The sequence below is a fragment of the Gossypium hirsutum genome, chromosome A03, assembly GCF_007990345.1.
Source record: "Gossypium hirsutum isolate 1008001.06 chromosome A03, Gossypium_hirsutum_v2.1, whole genome shotgun sequence".
Taxonomy (NCBI): Eukaryota; Viridiplantae; Streptophyta; class Magnoliopsida; order Malvales; family Malvaceae; genus Gossypium; species Gossypium hirsutum.
The window spans coordinates 111,799,597-111,820,891 of NC_053426.1; the positions used below are offsets into that span (position 1 = coordinate 111,799,597).

At 31.6% G+C, this 21,295-nt stretch overlaps 4 protein-coding genes and 1 non-coding gene across 6 annotated transcripts; 2 read left to right on the top strand and 3 right to left on the bottom strand.

Annotated features, from left to right (window-relative positions):
* Positions 1–6,940: 6,940 nt before the first annotated feature.
* On the bottom strand, positions 6,941–8,297 carry LOC107927890 (probable CCR4-associated factor 1 homolog 11). The gene is made up of 2 exons (XM_016859014.2): positions 7,538–8,297; positions 6,941–7,080 (listed from the first exon to the last, which is right to left on the bottom strand). Exons 1-2 carry the CDS (start codon positions 8,295–8,297, stop codon positions 6,941–6,943), a joined length of 900 nt encoding a protein of 299 aa, XP_016714503.2.
* A 609-nt stretch (positions 8,298–8,906) lies between these two features.
* LOC107927828 (protein NONRESPONDING TO OXYLIPINS 2, mitochondrial) lies at positions 8,907–11,199 on the bottom strand. Of its 2 annotated transcripts, none has more exons than XM_016858953.2 (3): positions 10,923–11,199; positions 10,737–10,855; positions 8,907–9,191 (listed from the first exon to the last, which is right to left on the bottom strand). In XM_016858953.2, exons 1-3 carry the CDS (start codon positions 11,069–11,071, stop codon positions 9,172–9,174), a joined length of 288 nt encoding a protein of 95 aa, XP_016714442.1. In that variant the 5' UTR covers positions 11,072–11,199; the 3' UTR covers positions 8,907–9,171. The 2 variants fall into 2 exon arrangements, with proteins under 2 accessions (XP_016714442.1, XP_016714443.1); XM_016858954.2 differs by lacking the exon at positions 8,907–9,191 and adding an exon at positions 9,859–10,177 and having other exon boundaries at positions 10,923–11,179.
* A 384-nt stretch (positions 11,200–11,583) lies between these two features.
* On the top strand, positions 11,584–14,102 carry LOC107927814 (NADH dehydrogenase [ubiquinone] iron-sulfur protein 8-B, mitochondrial). The gene is made up of 8 exons (XM_016858937.2): positions 11,584–11,856; positions 12,247–12,328; positions 12,625–12,678; positions 12,772–12,863; positions 12,963–13,076; positions 13,423–13,490; positions 13,558–13,669; positions 13,755–14,102. The coding sequence occupies exons 1-8, from the start codon at positions 11,803–11,805 to the stop codon at positions 13,848–13,850; spliced, it is 672 nt and encodes a 223-aa protein (XP_016714426.1). The 5' UTR covers positions 11,584–11,802; the 3' UTR covers positions 13,851–14,102.
* Positions 14,103–15,323: 1,221 nt separating this feature from the next.
* Positions 15,324–15,395, top strand: TRNAQ-CUG (transfer RNA glutamine (anticodon CUG)). The gene has a single exon. It is a non-coding gene; the product is annotated as a tRNA-Gln (tRNA).
* A 274-nt stretch (positions 15,396–15,669) lies between these two features.
* Positions 15,670–19,641, bottom strand: LOC107927978 (probable LRR receptor-like serine/threonine-protein kinase At2g16250). The gene is made up of 4 exons (XM_016859120.2): positions 17,043–19,641; positions 16,761–16,889; positions 16,595–16,620; positions 15,670–16,397 (listed from the first exon to the last, which is right to left on the bottom strand). The coding sequence occupies exons 1-4, from the start codon at positions 18,902–18,904 to the stop codon at positions 15,850–15,852; spliced, it is 2,565 nt and encodes an 854-aa protein (XP_016714609.2). The 5' UTR covers positions 18,905–19,641; the 3' UTR covers positions 15,670–15,849.
* Between the last annotated feature and the right edge of the window lie 1,654 nt (positions 19,642–21,295).

Here is a 21,295-nt window from a genome sequence, read left to right on the forward strand (position 1 = left end):
TAAAGATTTTAAACACAAAATAGAATTACATATTTATGATGGTAGGAGTCTAAATTTTATTTCGGTATAAATCAATATTTAGTCTTTAAATTTGATAAAATTTTCAATTCGATCACAAAGTTATTTTTTTAATCATGTTAGTTTCAAAACTTGAAGATATTTTTCAGTTTGGTTCTTATACTTGGATTTCATTAAGATGTGATAATTTTGCACTCTAATATCGTGTCACATCATCACTCTGAAAATTAAAACTTTCTTCAATTGACAATGTGACATAATCTTAGAGGATCATGATATTGTATCTTAATGGAATCCAAATTCAATAACCAAATTGAAAAAAAAACTGATAAATTCCAAAAGTGATAATCAAAAGAAAGTTTAGGGACAAAATGAGAAATTATTAAAATTTCAGGGACTTAAATATAATGTTATCCCTTTTTATATTAGATCATAATAAATTGCAGCTGGTAGAATTGGAGAGGAGTAATCATTTTTATCGTTGCTTCTCGCTATTGCAATCTTTACGCACCAAGCATTGCCAGGAAAAAATATATATATATATTGTATATAACACTCATCTCTAACTTATAAATAGGAGAATAATACGCTTCAGAGCACTTAAACCTATATCTTCCTGCATTAACAACAATATTCATACAAATCAAACTAAGATTGAAATTTTTAAATTTTCAATTAAAATATATTTCTAAATTTAAATTTTAGTTTATTTTTATTTTCCCCATTTAAATATCTCAATTTAATCTATACTACATCTCATAAAATCATTTTAACCTCATAATCTTATAATAAATGAATTCTAATAGAGAATATTTATAATTTAAACAATTGAATTAATTTTATAATAAATAATTTATAAGTACGATTAAATCTTAAAATTTATCAAAATTAAATTCCGAAGAGAGTTTGATATTTTAAAGATTAGAAGTTATCTATTGTCCCTCTTAAATTTGATATTGAGTAAATTTATCTCTTAAAAAAGAAATTGAGTAATTTAAATTTGATATTAATATTTTCCGTCAATTGTATATATTTTTTATTTGTACAATAAAAAATATAGCCCTCCAAGTTTACTTATTCTATCAAATTGGTCTTTATTTAGCAATTTTAGGTTGCAACATTTACATATATTATGTCAACTTTTACATCGCGAGCTAAATTTTTTATTATACTTATCAAAATCATGTACAATTAACGTAAAACATTAACGCTGTGATTATTTGTCATTGGGTGTTCACTTTCAAATTTGACAGAAATTAAATTAATCTAGTTTTTTTAAAAAAGACTAATTTGCTCGATATTAAAATTAAAAGGGACCAAAGTGATATTTCTACCTGGACAATTTGCAGTATATTTGATTAGTGAGGTATATATTACATATCACAACTACTTTCCAGCTAAAGATTATGAAAAGACAACTAATTAATCTATAATTAAGGAATAAGTAATAAGTAATTAATATAATATTGTTGACCAAACAAATTGAAGTGGGTGGGGTGAGGGGTTTATTGTAAATTTACGAACAAACCGGGGGCTTTTTTTGTTTTATAGGTCGGTGTGTGAGTGTTTTTTTTTCCAGTGAGAAAGGCCTTAGGAAGTTTACAGTAGGGACGCACGGTCACCGCGGGACCTTTGAAAACTTTATATTAATGAGGTATGTTAAGGATTCGTGAGTTTAAGAATTTGGAATCCATTTAAAAATTAATTGGGCAATATAATTTTTAGCCCCTAAGTTTGGTGATTAGGATCATTTTGATATTTGTATTTTTTTTAGTTTATTTTCGCACTAATTTGGCAACTATATCCATTTTAATCATTAAATTTAGATTCCGCCAATATTGACTTGTCTTACTGGAACAAGATCAATTTAGTCGATTGGATTGAGAATTGATTGATATAATGGTCCGAACAAGGAGATTGAACCAATTGCATTGGAAACTGTTTCAAATTGGAAAAAGTAAAAAACTGGAATAAAAATCGACAGTTGAACAGGTTGAATCGGTGTAATAATTTTTTTAATTTTAAATTTTTTAGATTTTAATGAATTTTTAATTATTTATTTAATTATTCTTGGTCTAACGGTCGAACCAATTGAACCAATTAAATTAAGAATTGGTGGTTTGATCGGTTCAACCATCAGTCAAGTTATTAAAACACTAGATGTGACACTATAAGATTGTACCACACTATCGTCTCTGAAAATTCATATAAATCTTTTAATTTTTAGGTGATGATGCAACACAATCTTAGAGTACCACATTATCAGTTTTTTTATATTTTTCAAGTTTAAAGACCAAAATGAACTTAATTATCAAGTTCAAGCGGAAATGTGGACAAAAATATACAAATACCAAAGTGAACTTGTTTAGAGGTCAAAATTGTATTATTCCAATATAATAATAATAAAAAGGAAGCATTCGTGGTTTTTCTTCATGAACCGATAATTCAAACTTTATTTGGAAAAAATTACAGGTCAAATTCTACTATCAGATATTGTACTTTGTGTAAGTTGTGAATTTAGTATTTATACTTTAATTTGGTCATTTTTGGTTTATGTACTTCTAAATATTGAAAAATTTAGTCCTAACCAAATGATAACTATTAAATTCATTAAGTTAAGTTCTGTTATTTTCAATTTCTGATGTGTCAAACATATTATCACATGTGTAATGCTATGTTTCTTTGTTATTTTCACGTTTTTACTCACAAAAAATCAATTATTATATTTAATGCTTGTCATTTGCATTAATACATAAAATTACAAATTCAAAAGTTACAACCACTAAGAATGATCCAATTGGTGAACGTGGACACATAATACAAGACTAATGACATAATTTAACCAAACAGATTTAATTGTTACCATCAGGTTAGGTATAAAATTTCAAAATTTGAAAAGTACAGAGACTAAAATTGATCAAATTAAAGTATAAGTACTAAATTCATAATTTACACAAAGTACAATATCCAATATCAAAATTTGACCAAAATTATATAATGTAAGTATTTAATAATTTTGAATATAATATACAATTATAATATGTTCATGTAATGTAAACATAATGGTTAATATATTGTAAATTATGATAGAAAAGTAGATTAATAAGTGTTGAATGTAACGGTAAGCCATATTATTATTTTAAGAAATGAACTTAGGTTCAAATTTTAGATATAAAGATGATAAAAGTCAAATTGCTTGATTGAAAAGTGGATATAGGACTAAGCAGGTGGATTTTTTTTTAGTTGGTATAGAGTAATTATAATAATTGCTCGTCTCCTCCCATTTTACCGACAAAATGTGTCAACTATGAAGCGGTAATAAATTTGACGATGTCCGTTATGTACCACTATATTGCCACCCCTAATTATGCTTAGGGGTTAAGCTCAATCTTAAAATAAATACAGGTAAAGCACACCCAAGATTACTAAACTATTAGTAAGTTTAAGTTTTAGTCACTCAACTTAAAAAAGTTACAAAATAGTCATTGAATTATTCAAAAATTTTCATTTAAGTCACAAAACTATTAAAAAGTTTTGTTATTAAGTCACTAAACTATTAAGTTCTTTTTAAAGAAGCTCGATTAGCAAGTTCCAAACGACGTCTAGTACGCTGGATCAATACCCATCGGTTAGTGTCGGAGATCAAAGAAGAAAACTGTTTGGATTTTAGTTTACAGATTTGTAATGTTTAAAACTGTTCCATGAAAAAAAAACTAAACTGTAAAAAAGAAGGGGAATAAGAGTTTTTAATCGGTACAGGCAGTGCAGACATAGAAGGTTAAACAACAATTTTAACAACCCAATTACTTAAATAAAAACTTTCGAATAATTCAATAATTATTTTATAACTAATTAAAATTAAGTAACTAAAATATAAACTTACTAATAATTTAATATACTTTACCAATTTACCCAATAAATATAAAAGTCTGGCCCCATGCCCCAAATTCTGCTTGTCCAAGGATAATCCATTACTAGGCCCTACAAAATAGTTCAAAGAAAAAATCTAATCCAAATGATAGATAAATATAAAATCTTATTGATTACCTTACATTATTCTCTTCCTTATCTACTAATTTTTTCCTTTTGATCCGTTAATTATAAAATATTATAAAATAAACATTCAATTATTAAATTTTTTTAAAATTATTTAATTATAAAAAATTATAAAATTATTACTTAACTATTTAAATATTTTTCTTTTTATTACCAATAACTAATTATAGCGACTTTTAAAATTAACATTATAACAATTTTAATCATTAATATTTATAAATTATTTCGATTTAATAACCTCAATATTCATGGTTTGGGTAGGCAAGGAAAGTAACAACCACGTCACGGTACATGGTGTGTCCTAAGTCCAACTACTGCATCAATGTAATTAAAACATGAGCTGAGCAGCTCGTGACAGCCATCCCCAAACCACCAAATTATTTGTCAAACCAACCCCCATCTGCTATTCAAATTTTTGGGTATAATTTTTTTATTTTTTAGGGAAAAAAACCTAAAAAAAGAAATAGGTAAATCTCAATTTTATTAAAAATAAGATGGAAACCACCATATGATAATGGGAAAAAGTGAATATTGACGGGGTTGTGTGTCAATTTTTAGAAAATACTATTTTAAAAGGAATAATCCGTGATCAAATTAGAATATAGATTGCAGGCTTTTTAAGAAATATTAGAAGTTGTTCAATACTCATGGCTGAGCTCTGGGGTATACTTGATGGTCATCAATTAGCATGAAACTTAAGCTCGAAGAAAGTGATTCTTGAGACAAACAACATAGAAGCTATTCAAGTAATTCAAGAAGTTGGAAAGAAACAACATGATTCTTTGGTGATCCGTAGCATTAAGGAGCTTATCCAGCATGATTGAACAATTCGCTTAATACATGTTTTCAGAAAGACCAACAAGGTAACAGATGATTTGGCAAAAATAACATCCTCAAGACTTTTGGGCAAGTCTATATTCATATGCAACCCCCGAATGAAGTTTTTCATTCTCTACATGATGATTTATCTAATGTAGTGTGATCTTGCTTTAATTTGTTTTGGTTTAATCTCTCTTTTATAAAAAAATAATTAAATATTAAATTAATTGATTGAGTTATTTAATTTTTTTAAAATTAACTATTAATTTAATTAAGAAAAAAAACTAGCTAGAAAACAAATGAAAGTGATAAAAGTTTATAAATCAGAAAGATTGTGGAATGTAATAACAAACGAAGAAGTACAACTCTAATTGTCGGTTTAGTGTAATAACAATGATTTTATTTGAAAGAAAATTGTAAAAGAAATATAGAATTCTAATTAATCAAATAAGCAAACTACATCCGGAGCAGGGTGAAAGTACAAACTACATTTTATGTTATTTCATAATTTCATGCAATAGTTCGCCTTGAAAATTTCATATAATATTTTTATATTACATATTATTAAGCAAATCCCTTAACCGAGAAATAACAATATTTGAATTTAATTTTGTATGTAATTTATTCTTTTCTTATTAATTATTAATATGTAATTCAGACCAAAATTGTCTCATCCTATGATTTCAACTAGTCAGTATAATGTTAGGGAAGGCAGCAAGATTTGATTCATCTCGTTCCACTTAGATTAAAAAACATTTTCATTCTTGAGCTTCATAAAACATCAAAGCGTGAGTAGATGTAATTTCACTCAATTGAGCTTAGATTATATATAAGCCTTATTTTAACTTTTCATTTAATCCCACCTCAATTAAAATTTATCTTTTTAGTTTTTCATTTAATCCCACCTATCTTTTGAATTTTTCATTTAATCCCACTTTAATTAGGATTTATCTTTTTAATTTTTCATTTAACCCCACCTCAATTACGATTTATCTTTTTATTTTTTCATTTAATCCGTGTTTGCTACTATTTGCTCTCTCGTTTAGGTTTATAATCTTACTTGAGAACTACTTTATATAAGCACTTACTTAAGACACAAGTTTTTCCACCCAATTAGGATATAGATTATGAAATAAATACCTAAAATTTTATTGGGAAAAATTTAACCTTATTCTGAAAATTTTTAAAAAGTAATTATGAATGTATTTAATAATTATGGAAGTAATATTAAAAATAAATAAATTCTAGTAAAAAACTAATTAAAATTAATTAGTAATGGTAAAAAAAATTAATAGTTAATGTAATATTTTAATATACTCAAATTATGACCTGTTTTATATTAAACAAAATATAATCCATCCTTAAATCCTTAATTTTTTAAGTTTCAACATCTTTTTCCCACTCAATTGAAGTAATAATATAATTATTTTTGTTAGAACTGTTATATTTTATAAATATACTTTTATTTAACATTTGCTATATTATAAGGTTCAGATTAAATAAGAAAATAAATATCTGTGTTCACAATTTTTTGACATGTGGTTCTCTTCATTTACAACACTTTATTTTATTTTGGTGGAACCTGGGATGCCAAGTTATCTGATCCCCTCTTGAGGAACCTCATCTTACTGAGAAATTGTCTTAGTCTCTGCTGCTTCAGAGACATCTTTAGGGACAGAATTCCCTCTTGCTCTCTTAGGAGCATAAAACTGAATATAACATGCATACGTAGATGCAAAATACATATATCAGTTCCACCCCAACAGACATAGTTGGTGCAGTTATTCCTTGCATAGTGCACTCAATATTTTGAGGTTATTAGTTAAGTCACTATTCGCGAACCTGCTTCTGGCAATGGTAGCGCTTCCGAGCGCAATCAGCTGAACAAGAGTTGCAATGGTAATCAACAAATGGTCCCTCAAGTCTCAACAAATCATCAAGAACTGCAGACTCTGGAAGAAACCCAGATGGCATGCATGGAGTTGAAAGGTTAGCTTTGGGAACAACTGATGGGCGTGATTCAATCACCTCAAAGTGAAACAAATTTTCAAGCAAAGAATCCTATCCCGTCACCATCATCATCAGCACTGACCACCGCAGAATCACCTGGATGAAAGTTAATCAAACCCCAGTAGTCCAAGAACCCCAATTCTTCCTGCTTCGCATCCAAGTCGCCTACTTCAGTATCTGGCACTCAATTTGTACACTCGGATTTGCATGAAATTTCTTCATAATCTTTTTACGTAAAAATTTGACCTTTGAATTATGGAAAAAAAGCCTACAGCTATACGATGGTTGAACGAACAAACTCCGGTCTTATGTTATTTCATATTTTCAAATAGTAATACGTGTTGAAAAATTCATGTAATATTTTTATGACATATTATTAAGCAAATTCCCTAACCGAGAAGTAACAATATTTGCATCTGATTATGTATGTAATTTATCCTTTCTTATTAAATACTAATATGTAATTCATTCATTACAATGATGTTTTCGATAACATTGCTTTTATGTTTCTAAACAAAAGAGGCTAAAGAGAGCAAAATGTTTCATCCTACAGTTTGAACTAGTCCGTATAATGCTAGGGGAGGCAGCAATATTTGATTTGTCTCGTTCCACTTAGATTCAAAAATATTCTCACTCTTGAGCTTCATAAAACATCGAAGCGTGAGTAGACTATCCGACCCGGCTTGATGACTTGATCCGGTAATACGAGCCACATTTAATGCTTGAGCTATTTTCTCTAAACCGCCTAGCAGCCCCAAGAACTTGAAGGTGTATTTGAGGTCGAAAATGTTGTAGCCAAAGAAATAAGCCAATTGATGCACGAACGAGTGAAGATGCAAAGGCAGTGGACTTTGAGTAAGAATCTTTAGCATGAATCCGAAGTCATAAGTGCCGTGAAAAGTAATCCAGGTAATACTTTTCAGACCATAGCGGTTGAAAAGCAAGCCGTAATCCCAAAACTTCTTTGCAAAATCTTTAGAATCAATCCCTTTCTCTTTATTCTTCTCAAAATCTATCCCTTGACGTTTGAGCAGTTCGATCGAATCGCTAGCATAACGGTCTCGATTGATATCGAAATCTTTAAAATTAAATTCCCAAATGTAAGAAAAGGGAGAATCAAAGTTCGGTAAATTACCCTGAGCATTTGAAAGACTCAAGCCGAGCTGAATAATTTGAAGCGCGTCAACATTCAACTTCATGTAGTGATAATTGATAATCGGATTGCCTTCACGGATCATTTGCTTACTAGGTTTAAATATCGTCCCCGGAAATTCAATATCTATAGATACAAAAGGATACCTCAAAATTGCTGCCTTAATCATCAAAAGTTCACTGTCCAAATCTTCAGCAAAAACTTGTCTCACAACGACGGACTTATTGCTAGAATTCGACATAGTTAATCACAATAATTTCTCTCTATTTTGTAGTGTTTGGTTACTGTCTCTGTTGAGTGCCGACTTTAAAATTATTTTTAAGCTTACTTATTGAATAGATATAATTTCACTCAACTGAGCTAAGATTATATATAAGCCCCACAGTTAATTCCACCTCAATTAGGATTTATCTTTTTAGCTTTTCAATCCCTCCTCAATTAGGATTTATATAAGCTTTTCTTTTCTAGTTTTTCATTTAATCTCACTTCAATTAGGATTTAACTTAGAAAATAAATACCTAATTAAAAATTAATTATGGATATGTTTAATAATTATAGAAATTAAATTAAATTCCAGTTGTAATAGTAATAATGAAACACGACAATAAATTTAATCATATCCGTTGGTCTCTGTTTTATAACGTTTAATTATATTTAAGTAAAATTATTTGTATTTTTTTCAAAAAATTATTTATATTTATTTACAAGTACTAGTACGCTATTATTCATAACTTATGCATTGACAAAACATTAAATATTTTTCGGATTTATAATTATCGATCAATGGATTATGAAACAAGTACTGAAATTAAAAAATTATTAACCTTTACCGTTTTGAAACAACACCAAAAACACAATGTAAATGGCATTGCATTTGACTTCAATCTTTTGTCCACAAGTATATAAAATCATCATATTCGGATACAAACAGTCAAATGTGACAATATCCAATGTCTCCTCAATGTTTTTGGGGGAAAAGAAAAGAAAACTCAATTTCTGCCACAGGTAGAAAATGATTCCAGCAAAGAGATGAGAAATGCAGAAAAGGGATGAAAACGAACTGCTGGTTGACTGCAAGACAGTTCGGTTTGGAATGACGGAAGCTCTCACTCTTGTCACCGAGGAACCGCGAAGTCTAGGACACAAGGAAGAAAAATGGAAGATAATCAATAGGAAGAAAAGCTTGGCCGAAATATCTTTTCGATCTCTGCTGATTAGAATAAAAGTATGAAGCAAGTTGAAAGAGAAAAGCATGCAATAAAAGGGTATATTACAAAATCCGCAATAACAGCCTAGGTTCGGAACAAGCAAGGTCTAAGAACATCGAGTGATAGAAGACTGATGAGCATCAATTAAATATGAGGATTTTTGATATGGACACTGTACAGTGATTCCTTAAATACCGTATCGACAACCTAACAGATTCATCATGCAATATATGGAGATGGAAGTGTATAGGAAAGGTATATCGTAAAATCTGCAATAAGATTCTAGGTTTGGAACATGCAAGATCTACGGACTTCACTTTGAAAGTGATTTAAGACTGATGAGCATCACTTAAATACGAGGATTTTGAAACGGACACTGGACGGTGATTCCTCAAAACCATATGGAAGGCCTAACAGATTCATCACAGAGGGACAACAAAAAGCATGCAATAAATGGAGATGAGAGTTGCTATATAGCAATGTTATATTGGAACAAGCAGGGTCTAAGAACTTCACTTTGCAAGCAATTAAAGACTGAATCACTTAAATACAAGGATTTCGATATGGACACTGGACAGTAATTCCTCAAAACCATATGGAAGGACTAACAGATTCATCACATAGAAACATCAACAAGAAAAATCCCATTATCTTGAACAAATTTGAATACCAAAGCAAAAACAGTATGTCATCCCTATCATTCAACCCATCATAAAGAAGCTCGGGATTCGAAACAAATAGTAAAGGAAAAAAAAATCTGTAGACCCTAAAAGTTAAATGCATAATTTCAGAATACAAAGACAATCTTGAACAATTTGATTTCCATTGACATAGATTTCTATAAAAAAAAAAGATCATATGCATTTCATTGTCCAACAAAGGATCCAGCTTTGTCACAATAGTGTTGCAAGTCCTATTTTTGCATAAAGTGGGAAAGCAAGTTAGTGTATTGCTGAAAATTATTGTATTTTTTATGGGGACTAGATCAAATTAGTCCCTCTATTATTAAAAGGATCAATTTAGTCCTTATAATATTAAAAAGGATCAAATAAGTCCAAATTGTAACAGAGATAAGCTCACTATATAAAGAATATCTTGAAATTTATTATTAATTGCTGTTCAATTCCAAACAAAAGATTTCATTTGCAAAACCATAAAAAACAGTAAATGATTTGACCTTATTTGATTCTTTTCAGTAGTTTAGAGACTATATTGATCTATTTAGTAGTAGAGGGACTAATTTGACCAGGTCCCTATAATAGAAGGCCTCTCAGGTCCATTCACCTTTTTTTATTTATATATTTCCTCATAAAAATTATAACTAAGAGCAACACAAAAATCATTTCTATCTAAAATCTCCACTTTGGGTTCTTGAAAAAACATCGAATGGAACTTAGGGAAGTAAACAAAAATGAGAATTAATGCACAAGAAGAATTAAGGAAAAAATCCAAAAAAAAATAAAAATATGAACCTTGAGAGAGCCAGCTCCAGAAGGAAGAATCAACGGCGATGTTTGATTGTAATCGAGCAGAAGCAATGGCACTATGAAGTGGCATCATCGACTCTACTCCTCCCAACGCCGATACGATCCTTCAAATCGAAAGGAAAGTTAAGAATTTGACACAAAATTTAGACGGAAAATTGAAAAAGAAAGTACCTTGAAGCGCAAGGGAGGGTTCTTGTTGATGGAGAAGAGAAAGGAGAAGAAATGGGTTTTGGGGTTAGGGTTCTTAAATTAAGGGATTTGGGTCGAGAAGAGAGGGATCTAGAAGCCGCCATTAATGCTGTCCTGCAAAACGACGTCATTTTCTTGCTTGCTTGGTCTTCTGGCTGGTGAAAACCAGAGGCGAAGAATTAGGAGGCCAAGTTCATCCTTAAGCCCTATAATTCAGATTCGAGATTTTAGATCTAAAAATGACGCGTAACTGATTACTAAGATTATATTTTAGTCACTTAACTTTAAAGAGTTACAAAATAATCATTAAATTATTCGTAAATTTTTATTTAAGACATTGGACTGTTAAAATTACTGATATATTAGTCCTTTTTATGTGAAATAACTTTGAACATTACGATTTTTTTTCAATATCTAGCTCATATTAGCTTAGATTTAATATATATTCTTCTATTCATCGATAGGTACTAACCCACTTTATGGATCGTTAAATCGTTGCTTAAAGCTTACTTTCCAGACTTTAAAAAAAGTTAATAAAACTTCAAATAGTTTAATAACATTTTTGTAATTTTTTAAAATTAAGTAACTAAAATGTAAGCTTATTAATAATTTAATGTCCTTTGCGTTATTTACTAAAAAAATTGATTCTACAGGCCCTGGCCCAATCTCAAAGGAGCAATAGGCTTGCAATTGGATCACCGAAACGATGCCGTTACTTGTCATCCTAAAATGATCTGAAAACTGGAAATAAACCCCCAATTAACGAGCAGGTTCTCCTGTAGCTTGGTTTTACAGTCCGATCGGCGAAGACCTTAATCGTCTTCAAGTACCGTTAGATTAACCAGCAACGAAAAGAAAATCAATGGCTGCGATCTTCGCTCGCAACTCTCTCACCGCTCTCAGAGCTCGACATCTCGTAATAAGAACTCACTTTTCTCCTCTTTATTTTTTTATTTGAAAATTTTCGTTTCACTTAAACTCTAGATTTGTAATTTCATGGAATCGATTATAAATTCTCCATTTCCGTTGATATAGGCTAGGGGAATTAGAATGTTAGGATTTTTCTGGCATGCGGTGATTTAATTTAGGAAATGAATTAAGGAAAAGGGGAAGGCTCCGTAAGTAACAGTTTAGGTTAGAGAAGATGTTTACGTTGTTTGTAATATTAAAATTTTCTGTTTTAATTGCTTTTTCTGTCGACTGAAAATGCTATATTAACTTCACTTTAATGATTCAGTGTCATCAGGCATCGTTATGATTTTCTAGGGTTCTTTGTTTTACTGATTACTTTGTTATGTATGAATAGGCTTTGTCAGGGCAAGCGTTGCAGGGTTCATCACAACACTATGGGCTGCGACTCGGTGCACACTCCTATGGCACCATGGAAGGTTGCTCTACTCTCTCTTTGTAATTCATTTTTATTATAAATCTCGTTATTTTGAAAGGGGAAGTATTTGAGAAATCTTTGGAGGATGGATTAATCGGGAGAGACTGAGAGATGTTTTGAATTTTGAAACAGCCTGCAATGGGGAATAAGTGCTCAAAAACCATTCTACTCAAAAACCACTCTAAGACTGCCTATTACAGCTTTTTTTCAATGCATGTTCACTAGCCTAGATGTTTGAATTTTACTTAATATTTAGATGTCTTGGCTCATTTATGTTTTCATGTGTGTAAACTGTAGATGATGAAGAAAGAGAGCAGCTTGCAAAGGAGATTTCGAAGGACTGGAGTTCTGGTAATTTAAAGCACTGAAATGTTCTGCGTTCCGTAACTTGTTACATGATCTATTTTAGGGAATAATGATTTGTTATGCTCTGCTGAATTGCAGTTTTCGAGCGAAGCATAAACACATTGTTTCTAACTGAAATGGTTAGGGGTCTCATGTTGACACTCAAGTACTTCTTTGAAAGAAAAGTTACTGTAAGTGTCTTTTTGTTTCCTTCTCTTTGGGGGTGGGGGTGGAGTGGACATTGAAGCAAATGCTTGAATTATGATACTAACATGGCTTCTCTTCTGCAGATTAACTATCCTTTTGAGAAGGGTCCATTGAGCCCTCGTTTTCGTGGGGAGCATGCTCTCCGCCGATATCCAACTGGAGAGGAACGTTGCATTGCTTGTAAACTTTGTGAAGCTGTAAGTTGAAGCTTCATCTTATTGACCCCATTATCTAAATTGCTTCTTTTATTGGGTGGGAATAATACCATGATGGCATTGCCTATGGGCTTTAACTTTTGAGTCTGTATTTTGCTTTAGATTGAAATACTGACATTTAAACAGATATTATGGTCACTTAATCGATTCCTTTACTATATTTTCTTTGTGTTGTCTCTATTACTCCCACTGGTTATAGAAGGGAGCCATGTCTGCAATCTGCAAATGTTTGGACCTGGTCAAACCGTGCTCGTATTTGCTATTGAAGTTTACTTATATGGATTAACTATCATGATTTATTTCTCATGAAGTGGTTGTGGTTTTATAGATATGTCCAGCACAGGCAATCACAATAGAGGCTGAAGAACGAGAGGACGGAAGTCGTCGGACAACAAGGTGCATCGTCTCTCTTCTTCTTCTGTTATTGTTGTCTCCTTTGTCTGACATCAGTTCAATTTTTCAGGTATGACATTGATATGACCAAGTGTATCTATTGTGGACTTTGCCAAGAGGCATGTCCTGTTGATGCAATCGTTGAAGGACCCAACTTTGAATTTGCCACCGAGACTCATGAGGTTCATCTTCTTTTTAATTAAATCATAAACAGCTACTATCCCTTGCAAGTTGAAGTAAAATTTGTTATTGTCAATGATCTTGCAGGAACTTTTATATGACAAAGAGAAGCTGCTCGAGAATGGTGACCGTTGGGAAACTGAGATCGCAGAGAATCTCAGATCCGAAAGCCTTTATCGCTGATGTTGTTCCTCTACTTTTTTTCTTGCTCAGTTGCTGAAAATAAAATGATACATGCATGTTCTTGCAATGGCATATACCATGTTTTTAGGGCATTGACACTGTGAATCTATGTTATGAATTATTTTGTTTTTGCTACATTTTAATGCAATGATGGATAAATGAATCCTGTGGAAATCCTAGGTTCAGGGAACAAATTTTCAATTTGTAAAACTTTGCCAAATGAGAAGTGACAAGATCTTTCTGATTTGTTTATTATTATTATTTGATATACTGATGGAGTTCGGATCCTTTTTCATATTTTCCTGAATTTTTAATCCGAGTTAAAAAAACTCGTTGCTATTCCTTGGTCAAGTAAATAGGTTTTAAAATTTTCATATTTTAGATTAGTGTCAATTTCAAGTTTGGTTGTTTTAGGTTTTTTTAGATTTACATTATTTCAGGTTCAGGTCATTTGAGTTGGTTACTTTGATTTTTCAATATAAATTATTATTTTGTTCGGGTCATTTCAAATAATTTTAATTTTATAAATTAAAATTTTTGGATTGAAATAATTTCAAACTCAAATTATTTCAATTTCGGATCATTTTAGATTTAAATATTTTTTATTCAAGTTGGACAATTCGAGTTACTACTTTTATAACCAAATTGAATTTATATTTTGGTAAAGTCAGAAGCAAAGTTGTTTAAACCGAAGTGGATAAGTCAACTGGATTGAAATTTGATGGAAACAGGGGTTTGAAAAGAGAGGTTAGACCAATTAACTAGTAAATCATTCGAGAATTTAAGTTAAAAACTACTATTGAACTGATTGAAATGTTTTTGTTTTTTTTGTTTTTTTTTTAATTCTTGTATTTTTAATAGTTTATTTAATTAAATTCAACGAATAAAAAATCAGATAGAATAATAGAAATGACATCACAAGAACTGCACAATCCAATTGCAAAACGTTCCCTCCAATAAAATTATGCCATATATATATTTCTTACATGTCAGCCCTATCTCTCCATACACCCAACATGAAACATGCTCGTCTTTCTGATTTCTCTTCATAGCAAAAATGGAGTTCAAACGGAAATGCTAACATCTTTTAACTTAGGATTTACTTGAAGAAAACCGGAAAAAAAAAAGGGCAATGTTCTTCTTTATTTGGATCAAGCCTACTGTCGTTCTTAAAGCTTAAAATGTTTCTTCAAAATTTTACTTGTTTCGAGCAGTTTTCTCCTCAACCCTTATGTCTGGAGCAGGTAGACTAACCATTTATTACTTTACATAATGTGAGTGTCGGAGCATTATATAATGAATATGTTGTTTCAGGTGGAGAGAGGTGACTTTTGACTTTTGAGTACGGAGGACAAGGTGAGGTGCGGTGGTTAGGATGGTGGTTGAAGGATATACGGCGGTGGATGGGGGTGGTTAGATTGGCAAACGTTATTTCCCTTTGTTCATATGAAAAAATAAAACGTGACATCTGATGGTTCCATGGTCTAGTGGTCAGGACATTGGACTCTGAATCCAGTAACCCGAGTTCAAATCTCGGTGGAACCTCTATCTCCTTTTTTTTTTCTTTTTTTTTTTAAATTGTCAATTCTAATTGTTATTAATGGATCTTTCAATGGAATCCATGTTTATCTGTTTATCTCCTTTGTATCTTTCGATGGAATAGTAATGCATGTCTGTTTGTTTATATCCTTTATATATATATATATGGATACACTTTTATCACCAATTTCATGACCATATAAATAACACTCTTTTTCTCAATTTGTAATCTAAACAATTTACATAACAAAGAAAAACAAAGATCAGTTACAGATTAAACTGTAAAAAGCTTGTTTTAAACCCTGAAAACAAGCTGTTGAAAATCGAATCCGAACAAAAAACCATCGTATATGTGCATATTGGAAGTCTTGAAAAAACCCGATTTACCTTTTCGGGTACCAGCCAAAAGGTCTTATTAACAAAAAAGAATAAAAGAAACAAACTAAATCTAATCTGCTAGTTACGACGGGAGTCTTTCGGTTTCTTGTGGTGGTGGCTCAGGGAATATGAATATCTCCTTCGAATGGTGTCTATGGGAGGATGTATGGTCGGCTCCACCTTCAGCTCTAGTGGTGGAGACTGCTATATCGGAAGAGCTTCGACGCCAGCTACCGAAAAGAGCAGTGTTCCATGAACCTCTTGAGGATGTTGTTCTAAGCCTTGCGGAGCTTGAATGATCCTCCCTAACTACCCTTAATGGATTTTCCAAAGCTTTGAGAATGTATCTCATTAGGGGTCGCCTAGACGGTTTCAAGTTGAGACATGATCTAGCAACGATGGCCATGGCCCAGACTTCTTCCAATAGATCCTCGTCCACGAGAAGAGATGGGTCTAAAATTTTTGTCACAAGTTCTTTATCGTATATACTGATATATGGTAGTGTTTGTTCTAACCATTCCTTCATCTCGGTTTCACTTGATGCATTCATGTCTAATTTACCAGTTACCAGTCCAAGTAAAACCGTCCCGAAGCAGAAAACATCATATGCACATAATGCCGTAGAAGAATCTAGCCATTTTACAAATAAAAAAGGAAATTTCAGCAAAAGCTCAAGGATATCACGACAATAGGTGCTGGTTCCTATACATGCGACCATATAAGAGATGGAACAAACGCATTGGGCCTAATACGATAAGAAATCAATGAATGAATGGCGATCGAGATCTAAATAAGCTTGAATTTTTACAAACAAAAAGTACACGTACCTGAAGAACCCTGTTCTGATGATGACCTGCATGCAACAATGAAAAGCCGTATGAAACCCTTTATCAAGTAAAACTTGGTACAATTTGTTCGGAACAATAAAAATTCAAAAACAGGAACGTAGATAAATTCATCATGTGTACAAGGACGACCCTACGGAATACTCACCGTGGCAACTGCAGTAATCTTGTAATTCCATTTTGACGGCCATCGTCTTCTTGAAGACAGACCTCGCTCAAGCTCCCTAGTCGTACTTCAAATTTATCATCGAGGAGTATACTACTAGCTCGAACATCTCTTCAACAACATAAAAAAAAAACATATTGTTGATACAAAGCAGATTTATAAACACGGAAACATACAAAATCTTCATCATACGATTGTTTGCCTACATAAAGCGCAACTAAATTCGGATATTTAAGCATAAAAAAAGGGAAGCTGAAAAAATACCTATGGACGATCGGTGGTGTGCATTCATGATGAAGATAAGAAAGGCCTTCGGCAGCTCCTATAGCGATTTTCAATCTTGTTATCCAATCTAACGACTGTAAACCATCAGTTTCCGAATTGATTTTCCTGTACAAAGAACTCAACAAGTCCCCGTTCAGCATATATTTATAAACCAAGAATTTTTCGTTCTCTTTCTCCAAGCAGTGTCCCAATAGGGGAACCAGTCGTGTATGCGTAAATCTGTTAAAGAAATCCAATTCTGATAAGTACACTTCCTTTTTAATCGATTGCAAATCGACCCTTTTGATGACAACAGGAAGCCCACTTTCTAAGATACCCTTGAAGAGATCCCCAGAATGGCCGTGCTTGATGAGGTTCGCTTCGGTGAAATCACCGGTGGCTTGAAGAAGTTGCTGATATGTAAATAGATCACCTAGGCTCGAAAAGTTAATAGCTAATCCAGGTGAAGGAGGTGTTGTTTCAGCACAGACTGGTCCTACATCAATCCCTCTATGACTTACTCTCCTTCGTGTACGGACACGTAGGACCAGCAATACAAACAGCGTTAGTAGCATGATAAATCCGGCTCCGCCTAAAACTGCAGCCAATATAATTCTATTTCTGTTGCTGTTACTCTTCCCACTTTCGGGAGCTGGAGGCCCGAAATTATCGAAACTCAGGCCCCTCTCGCCATAGAATGATACACAATCTGTCAAAGTCCTCTGGTTTGACACGTTTTGGAGACAATTAGTACCGAGTGATGTATTGCCAAGCACGAAATCTGGAACACTGCCCTCAAAATAGTTTTCCGACAAATTCATAGAACTGAACCGTCTGAGTACAGTCGTGAGACTTCCATAAAACTTGTTCCCGGAAATGTCGAGTACTGCAGCAGTGGCATTATCATACGAAGCAAAATTCGGCAGCTCGGTGGTGAAGTTATTGTGAGAGATATCGAGCAGGTTCAACCCTGATATTGACCATATTACTTCAGGGAGTTCACCAGTGAAACTATTGTTTCTAAGGACTATAACCTGCAACAAACTTGGAGATCGGAACAAATTGACCGGCAACAAACCAGTGAGACCGTTGTTCCCTAAGACCATTCTCTGCAAATTCCGTAAACCACTAAGATCTTCCGGTATCAACCCTGACAAACTGTTACTGCTGAGATCAAGGTCAACCAAGCTATCGAGGTCCCCAAGTTGTGCAGGTATCGAAAACATTAAACTATTGCTTGAAAGATTCAAGATTTGTAGTCGCGAAAGTGCCCCAATGCCTGGAGGAATCGACCCGGTAAGCAAATTCTTTGAAAGATCAAGAACCGAAAGGCTTAACAATCGACTCAAACTCGAAGGAATCGCCCCGGTAAGCCTATTATCCGACAAATACAGAATACTCAAGTTACTCAAATTCCCAATACTCGAAGGTATAACACCAGTGATATTACAAGACCTAAGATCCAACACTTGTAGTGTCAACAACCGTCGGCCAAACCAATCCGGGATCGAACCAGGAAGCAAGAACTTAGAGGCATTAAAAGAGACCAAACGCGTAAAATTCACAAGGGAATTGACGGCGAACCGCGGGTTTTGTCTACCGACCGTGGTCCTTCTAAACCCGGATATGTTAATCCCGAAAACACTACCGTTTTCACATCGTATACCGTTCCAACTCGAACAAGGATCAACTTTTCTAGGCCAATCCCTACTTGTAAGCCCCAAAGATGATCTAAGTTCAAACAAAGCTGTAAACTCGATACTCGAACTCAGTCGCTGCTCGACTGTAGGCTTGAACAACAGCGACAACAACAATAGATAAAATAAAACTAAAGCTACCCCTATATTTCTCTGATCCACCATGGCTCATAAAACCCTAAACCCAATTCTCATATTATCTACTATACATAATATTCAATGAGAATTTAACAAAAATAAAAGAACTAATAATAAAAATAATTTCTTACTTAGAACCCAATTAAGCTCTTACCTTGATAGACAAAAACTCATACTTTTTCTTTTTGGTTTAAATTTCTATCAACTTTTCTTCATCTACTCTGTGTGTTTTTTAATTTCTCAATTTCTTTCAGTTGACAAAATAGACAAAAATGAAAGTTTGAATCAATAATTAGTAAAAAAATCTTAATTAATTAATTAATTAATCAATCAAGGTTGGTCAAAAACTAAAGTGGTGGACTTTGAACACTCTGTCTCTTTCCTTTTCAAGCACTGACAAATCAACTTATCATAAAGAAAAATAGAAACTTTCAGAGAAATAGCAATAAAAAAATAAGGTAAGAAATTGAACAAGGAATAGTAAAAGAGATTGAACCGGTGATAGGGATTGAAGTCTGAACCGGTGGCACCATTTTCGTCTCACGACAGAACCAGGTCCGGCGCCGTTAATCTCGTTTAAAACCGGTTATATAACCAAAGCTTCAAACATTACATTCTCTTTCTTTTTTTCGTTGTTTTTGTAAGAAAAAAGGGAATTTTTTTCGTGAACTTTTTAAGCTGAATTTGTTTAAGGAAACTCACTTTACTGCTAATTGTTGACCCCAAAAAATACAGAGAGATCCTAATCTTTTAACAGTTGTTTTGGTGCTGGAATTATCTGTTCTTGCTATTTAAGCAAACACGTTTTACTTTTCCTTAAATTTTTGTGTACAATTTGGGTTTTAGTCCCTTTATTATGCTCAAGTTTAGTTCTAATCCCTGTATTTTAAATTCTCAATTTTTTTTTTCCTTTAAAAATATTACTTTCAACTCATTATAGTGACTTGATCAGTTAGACTCGTTTTGGGTCAAGTTTGGATTTATATTTTCAATTCAATTTATTTTATTATCTTATAATTAATTATAAATAAAAATTATTTTTATTAAAATTTTAATCAATAAAATATGTCTTTTGGGTAAACCAAGTTCAAGCTCTAGTCTGAATTTTTTTTAGTATAACAAGAATGATTTTTTTATATATAAATTATGTAAATATTTTAATTATTTAAACTAATAATATTATAATAGTAATAAATGTAAAAATGTATTTATTAAAATCGTAATTACATCGTCTTGTAATTATAAGAAATTTTAATGCCATTAAGTTGGAAATTTTTAATTACATTTTTAAACATAAATTAAAAGCAGGTATTAAAAATTTAAAATATGATTTATTATTATTAATAATTATAAAATATATTGCAATTACATCCAAATTTATTTATTTTTAACCCTATTTTGAATTTTATTCAAGTTTTTTAGTCAATGCAAGGAGTAGGTGGTTGTGAGATTTTTGCTTTGCTTGAATTATTTATTTATTTATTTATTTTACTATTGAATGATTATCTTAAATATATTCTTATTGAATATATATCTTTCCTTTGACTAAGTTTAATCTTTTTGTTGGGTTTTGATAATGATGAGATAATGGAATAAATTATCCATATTCAAACTCTATGTACTTTTATTTTATTTTAATTATATTTTTATTAGGTCAAATTCTATTATTAGTTATTATATTATGACTAAATTACAGATTTAGTTTATATATTTTATATCAGTACTTTTAGTCCTTGTACTTTTTAAATTTTAGAATTTCAGTCCTGATCAAACGGTAGATATTAAATTCGTTAAGTTAAACTATATTGTTTCTAAAATCTTACGCGACAAACACATTGTTAATATTATTTGTTGCAACTCATTTTGTATAATTTATCATATTTATTGGCATATTTTTACCTAAATATTTTGAATACTCACTTTTTATTTAGGATTTTGAGCAGCGATATACAAGAATATAAGTGGTGAAGTTACTTGATCTAGCGAGAATATTATTTGAAGAATCCCAATGTGGTTTACTTATAATATTCGGAGAGATATTGTTTTTAAAAAAGAAGATAAGAAGATAACTCTCTATTTCATATGGTTTGGGAAGCATTTTTTGGATTAAATTAAAGAGCATTAATCGATCGTACTAGTTGGATATTCAAATTTCACGCTATTTGTATATTGAAAACATGTTTATTACTTCATGGATAAGTTCATGGGCGAATCTAAAATTTTTTTTAGGGAGTTGAAATTTAATAATAAAATTTTAAGATACTAAAATATAATTTTATAATGTAATTATTTCATCATTTTTTAAAGAATTAAACATAATTTTATTCATTTTGGGGGTCAACGTACAATTTCCCTATAAATTTTTTTTTTTAATTTAATCGTTGTATGGAGTACTTAAATAACAATTTTTCATTTGAG